The sequence below is a fragment of the Mirounga leonina genome, unplaced genomic scaffold, assembly GCF_011800145.1.
Source record: "Mirounga leonina isolate KUSES-001 unplaced genomic scaffold, KU_Mleo_1.0 Mir_174, whole genome shotgun sequence".
In the NCBI taxonomy this organism is placed as follows: Eukaryota; Metazoa; Chordata; class Mammalia; order Carnivora; family Phocidae; genus Mirounga; species Mirounga leonina.
The window spans coordinates 53,257,541-53,273,481 of NW_023270451.1; the positions used below are offsets into that span (position 1 = coordinate 53,257,541).

Consider the following 15,941-nt stretch of genomic DNA (forward strand, 5'->3'; position numbering starts at 1 on the left):
TTAGATGAAGCAGAAACAAATTCATATTTCCTAACACTTACTCAAATTCTTTGGACTAGAAACTGCACTGCAGATAGACTTCACATTTCATCAAATTATTCTCCCAGTCGGATTCATACTAACAAGACTCATGTATCATTGCTTTTTGCTTTTCATGAAAAAGAAAAGGACCCCCACTAATTTCACAGTACAATAATTCATTCATTACTGAATCTTGTTTCTTAGTCTATGAAAATTAAAGATGCATATGCCCTGTTGTTCCACATTATTATATTCAATAGTTGGCTAAAAAAGGAAGTTAAAAATGAAATTAAAACTACTCTAAAATACTTTTAATGGAAATTTCTAACTACTGCCTTATCTTTTCTGATTTATCATGTACTGATTGGCTAGCTACTTATTTCTCGCTTAGATTTTTAAAGTTCTTTCAGAAACATAAATAACGGTAGATAGATGGGCATTAGCATTATTATTGACCATGGATATATTGCTTAGGATTTGCCTAATAAGAATTATAAACATCACATCAGCAAACAGAATTTTATTTTTAAAGAACAGTAAGAAAAATAACACCAAGAAAGCCCATACTTCAACATGAAAATAAAATGCCCTTTTATCACTAAAGTTGCTAAATCTGACTTTCAAATTAATTTCAGAAAAGAGAAAATGGTAATGATGGACCAAGACAAGCAACACTATCTACAGAAAGGAATTTTTATTGGAATACAGAGACTCGGTGTTCTGAATCTTAATTGCTGTGAACTGGGGATAATCAATAAACTCCTGAATAGCAGTTTCCGTTTACATTTCACAAAGGAGACTGTTGTAATATAAAAATCACTGTAAATTAGTTCTTCTTAAAACTATGCTGGGGGAAGAGATATATTCGGAGATGTAGGTGTAATAAATCTACCTTCTTCCCCAGGATTAGGATGAATACGGCCTTCCTGTTTGTCAGTTTAAGAAATACAAGAGTCAAAACTGTAATATTTCCCTAAGCAGAAGCACAGAGAACATGTCCTTTCTTTGGGGGTGGGAGGGTGGGGTGACATATGTCCCTGGAATACCAGGGCGGTAGCAAAGCTGGAGCATAACATTCAACTCTGGTTGGCTCTGCCTGAGGGGAGAATATGACTGGCAGCTGTTTATCCACTAGGAAACCAAGGGGCTAAGAAATATCCTCTCTAAAAGAAACAGTATTTAGACCCTTTCTAAGTATGCATTATCCTTTTGTGAAATTCTGAAACTTTGGCTAACTAAATTGGGACTTCATAGTGAGTAAGCTATGGTCTCTTCTAACCAATCCCTAACCCACCCGAAATGCCAAAGTGTCAGTAAGAATTGTTTCACCAGAACGCCTTTCACTTACATTCGGTCTTGCTATATGTACATAATTGTCCATAGTTTTCCATCACAATGCATATTTTCAACTGAACTCAAATAATACATATTTACTTTTAAAAAACATTTCACTGTTGCAGAACGTAAATACTGAAAAATGTACACATTTTAAGCATAGCTTGGATGTCTTTTCCTGACATGAACACATTTGAATACATCATTGCAGCAAACCTCCCTCAGGCCCAATCCCAGTCATTATCCCTCTCCTACGGCAACAAAAATTTCCACTTCTAACAACCCAGATTAACCTTGCCTGTCTTTGAACTCATATAAACAGAAATACATGAGATGTACTCTATGTGCCTGATGTCTTTTGCTCCAGATCATACCTGTGAAATTTACACATGCTCTCTGTGTTGTAATATTTTATTTCTTTTCACTGATCTATAAAATTTACACTTATAGCCCAACTTACTTATCAATCCTATTCCAGACAGATATTTCTTTGTTTTCGGTTTGGAGCTATTTAAAATAACGTTGTCATTTCCACACAAGAACATTCTCATAATTAAAAAAAAAAAAAAAAATCAATCACCACTTTATTTCTGGAAGTTATGTTGTTTCCAACTTCTTGCCATTTAGAAATAAATGCAATATAAACATTATTGTATAGTAATCTTTATATACATCTTTGACTATTTCCATAAAATAAATTTCTAAAAGTCAACATTAATCTTCATGATACTGCTAAACTCCTGTCTAGAAAAATGCATCAATGTAGTCTCCCCAGCTGGAGAACATTTCATGTTAAAAAGGGAAGCAGATTTGTAATCAACTGTTATGGTTTTAAGTTTATAAGATAAAATCATAATATTAAATATCTTGCACATACAGGATATTCTAAACACAAAAGTGTTTTCTTGTTCTTGAAAGAATTTGATCTCATGGGTCCCCGATATATTATGGAACAAAATATCAAACTCGTTTTACTCTGCTAATTCAGCACCATAGCACTAAAAATATAAAAAGACTCACATGCACAACTACTTTATTATTTTATAACTACTTACATAATAGCATAACATAAAAGGATGTAAAACCATTTATTTTTCATTATAAATAATGAAACAACTATTTTCTCCTCCTCATGCATCACCAAAGAGCATACACATGATAAGACCTTTGTCCTCTGACAGATTTACCCTTCTAATATTCAAAATGATCCTGTAGTATGCTGTAATGCCAAATTTTGTATGCCAAATTCTGTATGCCAAAACTTTTTACTGATGAAAACTATGAAATAGCTCTCCTTAGAAATCATTATGAATGGTCAGAACACAATTTGCTTACGTGTGAATTCTCTGCTCTGGCTAGAGAAGTGGCCTTTTGTTGAATGCTGTGATTCTGAACAATTACTCAGAAGCACCTGTATTACTGAAATCGGTCCAACGAATCTATCATTTTCTAGAACTATCTCCTGGTAAAATTTTCTTTAAATTTCTCTCTGCTGTGAATTATCTTAAGCATCCATTAATAAAAATTTGATATTGCCTGCATGACAGAACACACTTTGCAAAGAAGGGGAAAGGTAAAAGTTTATCAAGTGATAGAACTTTTATCTTCCATTTTGAAAACAGCATTATATTATATAATTGTAGGGTCCAATAAAGAAGAAAAACATAACCTAATAGTCAAGCACATCTTCTGGAGAATATTATTGGTTATTAAATACTTATATGAACTTATTCAGCTACATGGTAGCCCAAGCAGGGAAAAATCTAACCTCAATGATGACACCACTCCAAGACATTGCTGTCAGCACTGCTTGCCCCAATTCTTATTAGTGTTCTAGCATGTGAGTGCTCTCTGGACCCACATTCTATTTACAAAATGAACATTTTATTTTAGGAACAGAATTAGAAAACTATAAAATAAGATTATTGCATTTTTTTCATGTCAAAGAAAACTGATTCCAGTATTTCAACTCTTCAAAGTAGTCTAATGGATAGATAGATAAATGGATAGATAGATAGATAGATAGATAGATAGATAGATAGATAGATAGATAAATAGATAGATAGATATAGGAAGATAGATGCATACACACACACACACACACACAGATAATCCCCAAACAGTGTTGAATATGAAATAAACCCAACACCAATGACAGTCAATACACAATTCATAGGGTGAGATTTTTTAATTGTGTAATATAATCCATTACAGCACTTACGGCTAAACACTTTTCACTTCGTACAGAAAGTAGTGGTAATTAAGCTTCAAGGTAATTATGTGCTTTTACAATTGCTAAGCGTAATTTTAGAATGAAAAACTGTTATGAAATGTAAATTTAACTTCTATCCAAAATGCTAATTTTTCAAATCACACTGCTTTCAGTTATTTTAGAACATTGCCATATTCATCAATGCTATATAACACTCTGTGATATTGTTTCTAAACAGGTAAGAAGCTATACTGTGTACACATTTCCTCTAAGATCCACAATATGTATTCTGTTGAATAATGTAGATAATAAATAGGATTGTTTACTCCAGTTTTTTCTTTTAATTATCAAACTGAAAAACAAAGAAGCTGTTCTATAAAGCAGAATCTAAGCCTCCATTTCAAACTATTCAGCCCAGGGATAACATAAAATGTAATTTGAAATTAGAGGTGGGTCTAACCTTTCTCCAATAGATGCTTTGTGGATTCACCTAAATTTATACCATCAATGAAATAAGTGTGACCAAAATTAAATTGAGACTCTTATTTTCTCCTATAAGCATAAGCTTACTATCTAGATACTTATTTCACTGAGTGTCATAATGTACCTTCAGAAATTCTAAACTTGGTCACTTAAAATTATAAGTGTTTTGAAATTTAAAATGTTTTGGGATGCATTCTACTAACAAAGAGTATTTTCTTGTTCTGAATGTTGCTTATATTGTTTATAATTTAACACTTTATCTGGTTCATATGTTTTACTTGAGAAAACAATAGCCCTTCCTGTTATATTTTCTAACTTCTCCAAATTAAAAAAACACTCAGCTAGCAAAAATAAACTCACTAAACAAAAGGGAAGAGAAGAAAATAAATTTGTGTGTGTGTGTGCCTTAGACAGGGAATCAACAGGCCTGGATTTCACTTCTCAGTTTCTCACCAATTTGCCATGAAAGCTTACACGAAGACCAGCACTGCCCAATAGATACATAAGGTAAGCCATACATGTAGTTTGAAGTTTTCTAATAGCCACATTAAAAAAGTAAAAATAGGGGCACCTGGGTGGCTCAGTTGGTTAAGCGACTGCCTTCGGCTCAGATCATGATCCTGGAGTCCCCGGATCGAGTCCCGCATGGGGCTCCCTGCTCAGCAGGGAGTCTGCTTCTCCCTCTGACCCTCCCCCCTCTCATGTGCTCTCCCTCTCTCATTCTCTCTCTCAAATAAATAAAATCTTTAAAAAAGTAAAAATAAAAGGTAAAACTAAATTTGATGATATATACTTTTTAATCCAATGTAACCAAAATAGTATAACTCCAACATGTGATCCATATAAAATTTATTAATGAGATGTTTTGTATTCTTTTGTTTCTACTGATTTTTCAAAATCCAACGTGTACGTTACACTTTAGAACACTCCTCCGTGCAGACTGGCTGTATTTCACATGCTCCATAGCTAGTAGGATCAGATTGCACAGTGCAGCTTTAGGTGTCTGGTTCCTCACTTACTGAATGATGTGACTTGTAAAGGATATTTTAGCACTCAGTTTGTAAAATTCTGTTTGAAGTTGACCAATGAGGATATGATGTGAGGTTTCCTCCTCATCTCATAAATAGGTACAAACAGAATAAATTATTACTAAATATCTCAAAACAAATACAATGGCAAATTAACTGGAGGCAAATTTCACTTACATTCATAAAACTATATAGTAGTTATGTTTATATTATTATAAAGCTATTCAAAAAATTTTAAAAGTTAGAAACAAAATGCTCAGTATACTTGCCATATGTAAGAAAAATGATAAATCCCACTAGCAAATCTTTAATCAATGTTTTTGTTGGGATTTAGACATAACAGAGTAATCCACTGAAATCTCCATATTTTTCAATTGGAGTTTACAAGAAGTTTCTGCTAATACTCAAATTTAAATCATACATGTTTTAAGGCTGTATGGTGAGCAAGCCACTTTGCTTATAAATAAGCCAAGTAAACTAGTGAACATCCATCTGTAATCCAACTGACTCTTTACTCATTATCACATATACCAAGAGAACTCTGCTAAAAGTTCAAAGACATTTAATATTTTATTAAGACAGAATAAAGGCTATAAATTCATGAGTTAAGTATAGCACTTAGGAAGTTAGAAAGTGAAAAATAAAATTAAAGTTAGTTGAAGAAAGGCCATACCAAAGAACAAAAAATAAATAGAAAATAAAGATTAAATAGGGAATCACTAAGATCAAAGTTAAATCTTTAAAAAACAAAATTAATTCAGATAAACTTCTGACGAGTTTGAAAAATTAAAGAGAGAAGCCAAATAAATATTAAGAATGAAAAACAGAACATAATCTGAGACATAATAATTTAAAAACATTAAGATAATTCCATGAATAATTGTATTCCAGCAATTTGGGAAACTTTCATGAAGTGGATATATCTTTATGAAAATATAATCAATCTCAAGAAAAAATTAAAATCTAAATATATCTACATCTATTAAAGAAATGGAATTACTAGCTTAAAAAGATCTTTCCACAGCAAGTATACCAGAATCAGAGATTTCAGGTGCAAGTTTTATCAGACTTTCAATAAACAAAACATTTCAGTAATAAATTTTTCCAGAGAATGAAAACAAGGGGGTGGGGGAGAAAGGATGGAGTGATTTATTTCCCGAATCTACAAAGCCAATATAATCTTAACAACAAGCCAGAAAATGCCCAGATAGCAGAAAATAATATTCCCATCTCATTTGTGCGTGTAGATACAGGTATATTGCATAAAATATTAAAAAAAAAAAAAAACAAATCCAGTGACACATAAAAAACACTTTTGTTTAACTAAGATCAACTTTTAGGAATGCAAAGGGGATTACCACTAAAAGATCTATAAATGTCATTCAGGACATTAACAGGTTAAACGAGAAAATCATTATAATCTCAACAGATGCAGAAAAAGCATTTCATAAAATCCAACACCCAGTCACAGTAAAAACTGTTAGAAAACCAGAAAAAGTGGGCGCCTGGGTGGCTCAGTCGTTAAGCGTCTGCCTTTGGCTCAGGTCATGATCCCAGGGTCCTGGGATCGAGTCCCACGTCAGGCTCCCTGCTCTGCGGGAAGCCTGCTTCTCCCTCTCCCATTCCCCCTGCTTGTGTTCCTGCTCTCGCTATCTCTCTCTCTGTCAAATAAATAAATAAAATCTTTAAAAAAAAAAAAAAAAAAAGAAAGAAAACCAGAAAAAGAAAAAGGCATTTATCAAAAAACCTTCAGGAGTAATTGCTCATGCTGAATCATTAGATATCTTATCATGGCATTTTCGAATTTTACCAACCCTTCAGCACACATTCTTTAAGAATTCAAGAATCTGAGTAATTAGTATTCTAAGTGGACAGTACGGATAACATTAATAAGTACCAATTCGGTTAAAATACTAATAGATTTCAGGATACTCATTAGCTACAAAGTTTGTAGTTTTTTAAAAATTCTGTCCAATAAAATATTGTCTTTTGGTAGCCAAGAAGCAATTCATGCATTTTAGTACTAAATAGTTCCATTGACAGGTCTATACAGAAGACAATTTGACAAAATAAAATGTTTCTACTTCATGTAAAGGACCTAACTTTTTAAAAAAGTTTTATATTAGTATTTGCCTCAAGTAGAATTCTGAGGCTATAGCTCCATCATATATGAGTCTGCATCCAATAACTGTTATATATCTAACTGTAGTCCAAAGGATGGTCTACTGCTCTGAATCAGCATCTTAAAACTTCTTATCAAAATCATATAATCAATTATTGTAAACCAAAAGTAAGATCAGACCAGTATTTCTACATTTATCAGTAAACAAATTGTTTATTACTAGCTTTTTGTTATATGTCTTCTACATCTCCCTTAATGCACATATGCACATGGTTCCAAGGGGTTTTACAAGTGACCAATACCTGAAGAGATAAAATTTGAAGAAACTTAATAAACTCTGATTTGAGCAGATTTGTATTGGAATTTGTCCCTAAAATCATCTCAAGAAGCAATGACCTCAAGTAACTACATACTCTTTGTAGAGTCACATGGGATAAAAAAGTTTTGCATGATTAAAAAGGAAAAATGTGGCATCTGAACTATAGGAAACAAACTGAGGATTGCCAGAGGGGAGGTGGATGAGATGGGGTAACTGGGTGATGGGCATTAAGAAGGGCACTTCAAGTATGAGCACTTGCTGTTGTATGCAATTGATGAATCACTAAATTCTACCTCTGAAACTAGTAATACAGTATATGTTAATTAAATTGAATTTAAATAATTTTTTGAAATGTGAGTACAATCACATATACTAAACTTTGTAAAAACACATTTAGAATCACCCAATGCCATGCTCAGCTAAGGGTGGTCACAATCTCCATGGGGATGCATCTATTATCTGTTTATAAGTTGATTTTTTCTTTACAGTAGTCATGTTTGTGAAATAAAGAAGATTCTACATCTTGAGTTCTCTTTCTTACACTTTGTGAGTAGTCTCCAAGCCCCAGTGCTAGACACATTCTTGACAAAGATCCTTCGCTTGACCAAACTCTAATCAGGTTTCTCCAAGCCTTCTTCTCAACTAGGCCTCAACTGTAGGCTATAAAAACTGTATACTTTGAGTACAAATGATTTTGTCTACCCCATGCCTCCTCCACACACACACTAAAAGACTTGAAGTAACACTAGTATCATTTCTAACACTCACACCCCTGGGAAGACCCCAGCCCCCATTAAGGTGTCAGTCTGCAAAAGCTCAACACTGACAAAATAATATACTATTATTATTATTATTATTATTATTATTATTATTATTATAATAGATGGTGGCTTTATCTATTTATTTTTTGTTTTTTTAAAGTAGGTTCTAGGGCACATGGGTTGCTCAGTCCATTAAGCGTCCAACTCTTGATTTCGGCTTGATTTCAGCATTGTGAGATCAAGCCCACATCAGGCTCCACGCTGGCATGAAGCCTGCTTGAGATTCTCTCTCTCCCACTCCCTCTACTCCTCTCCCCACTGCACAGGCTCTCTCTCTCTCTCAAATAAATAAACAAATCTTAAAAAAAAAAAAAAGTAGGTTCTATGACCAACATGGAACTTGAACTCATGACCTCAAGACCAAGAGTCCCATGCTCCACTCACTGAGCCATCCAGGAACCCCATAATTTATTATTTTTAAATTAAAAAGTAATTATTTGAAAAAAAAAAAAAGAAAAAAGATTTTCTTCTTTGTAAATTCATTTGGGTATATTTAAAGAGTGTTAGATGTTTAAACCTTTCTGGTGCAACCTGGTAACTATTTTTCTACTGGATATGTTTTCTGTAAAAAATAGATTTAATTTTGAGTAGTAAAATTATTTATAAATACACATTCACAAAAAACTATTTGCACATGACCTAATTATCCATGATTGGTTTTCACTTGTGAGCTTTCTTAAGTTTTTTTTTCTTTTTTTTTTTTTAATTCTGAACCTTTCCTTTATTTGAGCATTCTGTACTTATTTAGCTAGAAAAGCAAATTCCCTGTGGTCCCATTAAGTATGTTGCTAAGCAAACCACCTAGCAGCATTTATAAACAGGAGGTTTGGATGTGAGCCAGTCTTACAGGTTGAGAGTAGGTCAGTGCATTTTAAACCAGCACATCATTAAAGAAGAAAGGAGACTTGCTGCTTAGCCAGCTTACATTTCTTTCTGGGCAAATGTATACACTTATTGACCTAGGCTAAATTTATTTTGCTTTTTTTTACCCCTGCATATTCCATACTGCTATATAGATTTGACTTAACAAGGACATCCTTAATTTGAAAAACAGATCTAGAGATAATCTTAAAGATCTACTTGTATACCTTTCAGGCAAAGTTGTAAATGATAGTCTAGCCTTTCCTTGCAGTCATGAGGAAATAGTCTACTGTACAACTGACACGAAGACTAAAGTTGCTATAGCTTCTTAACTGGATATTATATTTTGTGTTATTGAATTAAATCTGTGCTAGTCTACTAAGGCTACCGTAACAAAGCATTGGGTGGCAAATTAAATAGAAATTTCCCGTCTCATAGTCTGGAGACCAGAAGTCCAAAATCAGGGTGTCTTCAGGTTTGCTTTCTTCTGAGGGCTATGAGCAAGAATTTGTTCCATGCCTCTTTCCTAGCTTCCAGGGGTTTGCCAGCAATGGCGATCTTTGGCTTTCCTTAGTTTATAGCAGCATAATTCCAATCTTCAGATGGCATGTTCCCTGTGTCTCTGAGTCCAAACTTCTGCTTTTTATAGGGACGGTCATATTGGATTTTGGCCCACCCTAATGACCTCATCTTAACTTGGTCATCTATAGAGACTACTTTCCCAAAAAAGGTCATAGTCACAGGTAGTGAGGATTAGGACTTCAACATCTTTTGTGGGGACACAATTCAACCCATAACAAAATTAATTCATGAAGAAGTATCAAAGACTACCCTGGCACACTAGTATTTCCATATTCCTATGAGATCCTGTTGTTTTACTCTTTTGCTATGTCTTTATTTATTGGTGTTATTGATTTAGCTTTCTGTATTAGATTTTAAAAGCACCTTAATTAATTCAGGTACAGAAAAAAGATGTATATTGATTTTTTAAAGTATCTGTAATAACGAATATATACTCCTGATGAAATATATTCATACCTGACTTTTTCTTTATATATGCCTGCATTCAAGATTTGTTTTAAAAAGCAACCTGGAGTTTCACAAGCAAAAATCATTATAATCTCAACAGATGCAGAAAAAGCATTTCATAAAATCCAACACCCAGTCACAGTAAAAACTGTTAGAAAACCAGAAAAAGTGGGCGCCTGGGTGGCTCAGTTGTTAAGCGTCTGCCTTCAGCTCAGGTCATGATCCCATCCCAGGGTCCTGGGATTGAGTAATCCGTTTAAGAGTCCAAATTTTTTCTAAGTGTAAAGCAATGAAATGCAATCAACTTCTGTCACAAGCACTTTGACTACCCTTTTCTGAAAAGAAAACTGTGCATGCAAGACACACACAAACACAGCCAGACAGTACATATTTATATTTAAAATTACCACATATTAAACTTTCCCCTACAGCATTTTCAACATTGTACCACCTTGAAATTATTGGAAACTTGTTGGGGTAGCATAAAACTAATATTGGGAATCGGGCGCCTGGGTGGCTCAGTTGGTTAAGCGACTGCCTTCGGCTCAGGTCATGATCCTGGAGTCCCGGGATCGAGTCCCGCATCGGGCTCCCTGCTTGGCGGGGGACCTGCTTCTCCCTCTGACCCTCCCCCCTCTCATGTGCTCTCTGTCTCTCTCATTCTCTGTCTCAAATAAATAAATAAAATCTTAAAAAAAAAAAAAAAAACTAATATTGGGAATCACTGATCTCGAGGGAAATGATTTTTAGGTCTTCTAATTTAACATATCACACAACAAAACTTTAAATGTTTGCTTTTAAAGCCCAGAAAGGCAAATAGAACTATTAAGGGACAACCTGTAGAGCATAAATCACGTAAGGCTTTCCTTTCTCCAATCCTAAGGCTTAAGATTTTTCTACCTCAAAAGAGAACATGGTCAATCCAACATTTATGAAAAACACATTACATGACATTTGATGTTTAAAAACTATAGTCATAATGTTTATAATAGAAGAATTTAAGGGTGGATGCCTAAACTCCTGAAGGAAACTTAATATCCTGGTCAGGCCAGGATTTTCTTAAGGTATGTCTTAAAATGCTCGTTAGACAAGAAACAACGGGAACAAAAACCAAAAACAAAAACAAAAATCAGGCAGCTTACACTAAAAGCAGGCAGAAATGTAACTAAAAAATATTAAATCAAGAAGTTAAACGATAAGGCCAGGTAATAAAGTAAGGTTAAGTTTGGGAAATGGAACAAGGAATCAGTAATTTGAAGAAAAGAAGGAGTGGAACATGGATTTGGTGAAAAATGGGCACAGGCATTCGGTAATTTTTTCTCTGACTTAGCAGAAAATAGTATTAATCTCAACCAAGAAAGTAATACAGGCCCTGAAGAATTTCCTCTTTATTGTGAACATGAGTATTGCTGAGACTATATTGCGAAAATAAAGAAATCATATAGGTCACTTGTTAAATCTGTCTGCTCAACAGTATGAAATGTAAGAGACTTTTATAATACAAATATGCACCAGAGTGCTGGGTCCTGAGCAGAATTCACTCAACTTCAAGTTCTTTGAAAAAAAAAAAGGAAACTCAGCAGCTTTATTTATTACTGATGTTGGATTCAATACTGAATTTAATCTACAAATTGAAACACTCGATGATGCAATTTCTTATCTCTGTCAACACTTCTTCAATCTGGAGTTATATATGCTATATAATAAAAACATTTTTAAAAGGCAACATACCATCAAATTAATTAAAATCAACTTGAAATTAACAAAATGGCAGAAAATGCATGGTAAAGTGTTGGGAAAAGCACTGTGCTGACAATAGATGTAATATAGAACTACTATTGTTTTCTATATGGCAAAGAAGGAAGCATAACCTGCTGAGGGACTGCTATTGCACCAGATGCTATAGACACATGAACAATACATGAAGTCAGTAAGAATTCCAGCAAAGAATAAGAGAGTTTAGGTCATAAAAGCCCCAGGAGATTCTAATCTCCTAGAAATAGAGCTTTCTCTCAAAGCATTAACATCACTACCCAAGTGCTCTAGTCAGAGAAAGATTTTTAATAACTTGAATTTCCGTTTTCAGAATTTAATATAATTAGGCAATGGCATCTAAAAACTCAGTCTCTCTTTAGAGAAAAAACAAGCCTATTTGTCAAATCACTTCCCAGTAAATTGATTTTTTTTACCAAATGATTTTTGAAAGACATTTTAAAACAACTTTCTACATGAATAAAAACTTAAGAATTAACAACACACAAAATTATTAGCTGATGCAAAAAGGAAAAACAAAAAAAAAGATTCAGTATCTAATTAAGAAGCATTAAGTTGGCATCAAGTAGGAGTATGCCCACTTAATTTTTATTTTATTATACTTGTGTTATACGTAATTCATAATTAAGAACTCATTGCACAGTTTATTGTGAAAATAATCCCTTCATTTTATAGACCAAGAGTCGTAATTACTCACATAAGAAATTAATTTGCCAAAGGCCACACTGCTTACCACAAGGCTCTAAATAGCTTGTCAACAATGACATTATATTAATCTCCAATGTGTGTTCTGTGTTCATAATAGTGCATGGCATCCAATAGAATCAATGCACAATTCAGCCAAAATGCCTCACTCTTCAAGTTACCTAATTATAGAAAGAATGGAAGGATTACCATTTTCACCCACCACAAGCAACATTCTAAACCTAAGGCAAACTGAAAAAAACTGCAAATGTGTATGATTACTTCTCTCTCCCACATGATCAGACAGTACAGACTACAAACGCTCCCAAGCATTAACTAGTATGCCCCATGGTATACTTTCCTCACTGGTAACATGAAGCATGCATCTCCTATATTTTCCAAGCAAAGTAACATTTAACATAACCAATAATTCGATTAAATGACTAGAGAGTAGCATAGCGTAATGGTTAAGAGCTTGGACTCTCGAGAGTTTAACATGTGGCTTTGCTAGTACCTACATGAAAAGTGATACAACTTCTCTTTGCCTTACTTTCCTCAACTGTACAATGATGGCAAACACATCACATAGTTATTACGGCTGCCATTTAGGTACGATGGATGTAATTGGTTAATCAAGTCCCGCACATACATGCTATCAGGGGCACAATGGCAGGGCTACTGTTAACAATTTCTATAGAAGTGTTTAAGTAATCTCCTATAACAATTTACAAAGGACTGAGTACAAGTGCTTGCAAGGAAATAAACACTGCTGTGCGAAGAAGTTGAGATAACCTAAATCACTGAGTTACTTGTCCACACTGTCGCCTCTCACAGCCATTCTGTCACAGATCGCTTGTGAGCAACTTCTCATATTTTTTCAAGGTATTGAGAACGTTAAGGCTGTGTCTTAACGTGCTGCCAAGAAAGTCTGTGCTTTTTATATATTACTTGAACAACTCGTGACCACCACAATGGTTTGGGGACCTAAGCACTCATTTCTTCCTCATGGTTGGTGAATAATAAACTATAACCTGTATGTCCCCTATCAGAAAGCAAGAGTGAGGGGCGCCTGGGTGGCTCAGTTGTTAAGCGTCTGCCTTCGGCTCAGGTCATGATCCCATCCCAGGGTCCTGGGATCGAGTCCCACATTGGGCTCCCTGCTCAGCGGGAAGCCTGCTTCTCTCTCTCCCACTCCCCCTGCTTGTGTTCCTGCTCTCGCTGTCTCTCTCTCTATCAAGTAAATAAAATCTTCAAAAAAAAGCAAGCAAGCAAGCAAGCAAGGAACAGTGAATGCATTTCTAGAGTAATAGCATCATTTCCAATCTCTAGCAGAAGAGCAGATACAGTGTGCATCCTAGGATGTTTATGCTATTATCAGAAGAAAGCCAGGAGTGAAATGTAATCCATATATTAAATGAAAATAAGAAGAGTTGAAGGTTTATCAGTTATGGAGCATAGCTATTAAGAAAGTGTAGCTCAGGACCGCCTGGGTGGCTCAGTCATTAAGCGTCTGCCTTCGGCTCAGGTCATGATCCCAGGGTCCTGGGATCGAGTCCCACATAGGGCTCCCTGCTCTGCGGGAAGCCTGCTTCTCCCTCTCCCACTCCCCCTGCTTGTGTTCCTGCTCTCGCTATGTCTCTCTCTATCAAATAAATAAATAAAATCTTTAAAAAAAAATCTTAAAAAAAAAAGTGTAGCTCAGATATGAAGCTTATAAGATTATTATAACATCTTAGAGAACCACAAGCAATAATCAGCCTTTCTCTGTTATATCATTTCATGATCTTCTCATCTCCAAAAAGGGAAAGAAATCTAAAGTCAAATTATTCTAAAAATATCTACCTTTAGTGAGGCTAAATATATTAATGTAACAATGCTTACTTATCACTTTAAACATCTCTTAAAATGAATTCTATATATCAACACTTCTCATAAATAGGAAACTCCCATGGGCATTCATCTGCCTGGAATACCATCCTTCAATTTCATTACATGCCTAATATCATAAAGGAAAATTACACATACACATGCACACACTCATGTAAGAATATTTTTTTAAAGATTTTATTTATTTATTTATTTATTTGAGAGAGAGAGAGAGAGCACACACACAAGTGGGGGGGGAGGGGGCAGAGGGAGAGGGAGAAACAGACTCCCCACTGAACGCAGAGCCCCACATGGGCTCAACCCCAGGACCTCAAGATCATGACCTGAGCTGAAGTCTGATGCTTAACTGACTGAGATACCTAGGTGCCCCAAGAATATTTTCTTTAAATCTTGGGAACCTAGCCTCAGTCTCATTAAAATGATCCTACAGTTGGGGCGCCTGGGTGGCTCAGTCATTAAGCGTCTGTCTTCAGCTCAGGTCATGATCCCAGGGCCCTGGGGTCAAGCCCCACATCGGGCTCCCTGCTCAGCGGGAAGCCTGCTTCTCCCTCTCCCACTCCCCCTGCTTGTGTTCCCTCTCTTGCTGTGTCTTTCTCTGTCAAATAAACAAAATCTTAAAAAAAAAAAAAAGACCCTACAATCAATGGTGAATTGGTTATAAACAGACTTATAACAACATTTCACAATTTAATGAAGATGATTTTCAGTCCTTTCACATAGTTAATTTCATCACATACTTAGAAATGAGATGGGCAAGGTAAGTATTATTACAAACTAGAAAACTGAGGCAGACAGGGGTTTAATGACTTCTTTAAGAGCTGGTGAGTGACAAAACCTAGTCTTCTAAGTCCTGACTGAACACATATTACCATGCACACACATAGGCATCTCTATATGCATACTGCCTAATGCTATAATCCATATTTTTATTGTATGTTTTATTTTTGAAGCTACTACCTCCCCCAATGCAAAAACATATTGCTGGTTTCAAAGTTCACAATACTTACAGGAAATATACTGCTTAAATCTTCTGGCCTTTGTTTGCTTATTTTTAAATTTCACAATTACATTTTCTCTGCTTCAGAAAATTCTATTACCATATGAAAAACTATTAACCAGCCTCCTATTGACTCTAGTAAAACAATTATTGAAAAAAAGAACACAGCCCCATAAAGCATGTGCACGGCAACAAATATAATCCCTTCTTGGCAAAGATGCACAAATTAAGACTGCTGAGAAAGAAATCTGAAAGATATTTTCAAATCAATACATGTGCAATAAATGGTCACCAAGAAATATGAAAGGCAAGGGAGGTGTACATATATAAAGCTTAGCATTTAAAGAATTCCTCTAAGTGGGCTGGACT

The 15,941-nt window shown here is 34.8% G+C and overlaps 1 protein-coding gene across 7 annotated transcripts in view; it reads right to left on the reverse strand.

The window, feature by feature from the left end:
- The window catches only part of IMMP2L (inner mitochondrial membrane peptidase subunit 2), an 862,490-nt gene that overhangs the window by 487,203 nt on the left and 359,346 nt on the right, over positions 1 to 15,941 (reverse strand). Inside the window, exon 5 of one of the 7 annotated variants that reach the window (XM_035020941.1) lies at positions 11,797 to 12,870. The exons of the other annotated variants lie outside the window; for them this stretch is intronic. Within the exon in view, the coding sequence (XP_034876832.1) occupies positions 12,867 to 12,870 (4 nt within the window). The 3' untranslated portion in view covers positions 11,797 to 12,866. Of the gene's footprint in view, positions 1 to 11,796; positions 12,871 to 15,941 lie in introns of those variants that run through there. 7 annotated transcript variants of the gene reach the window in all.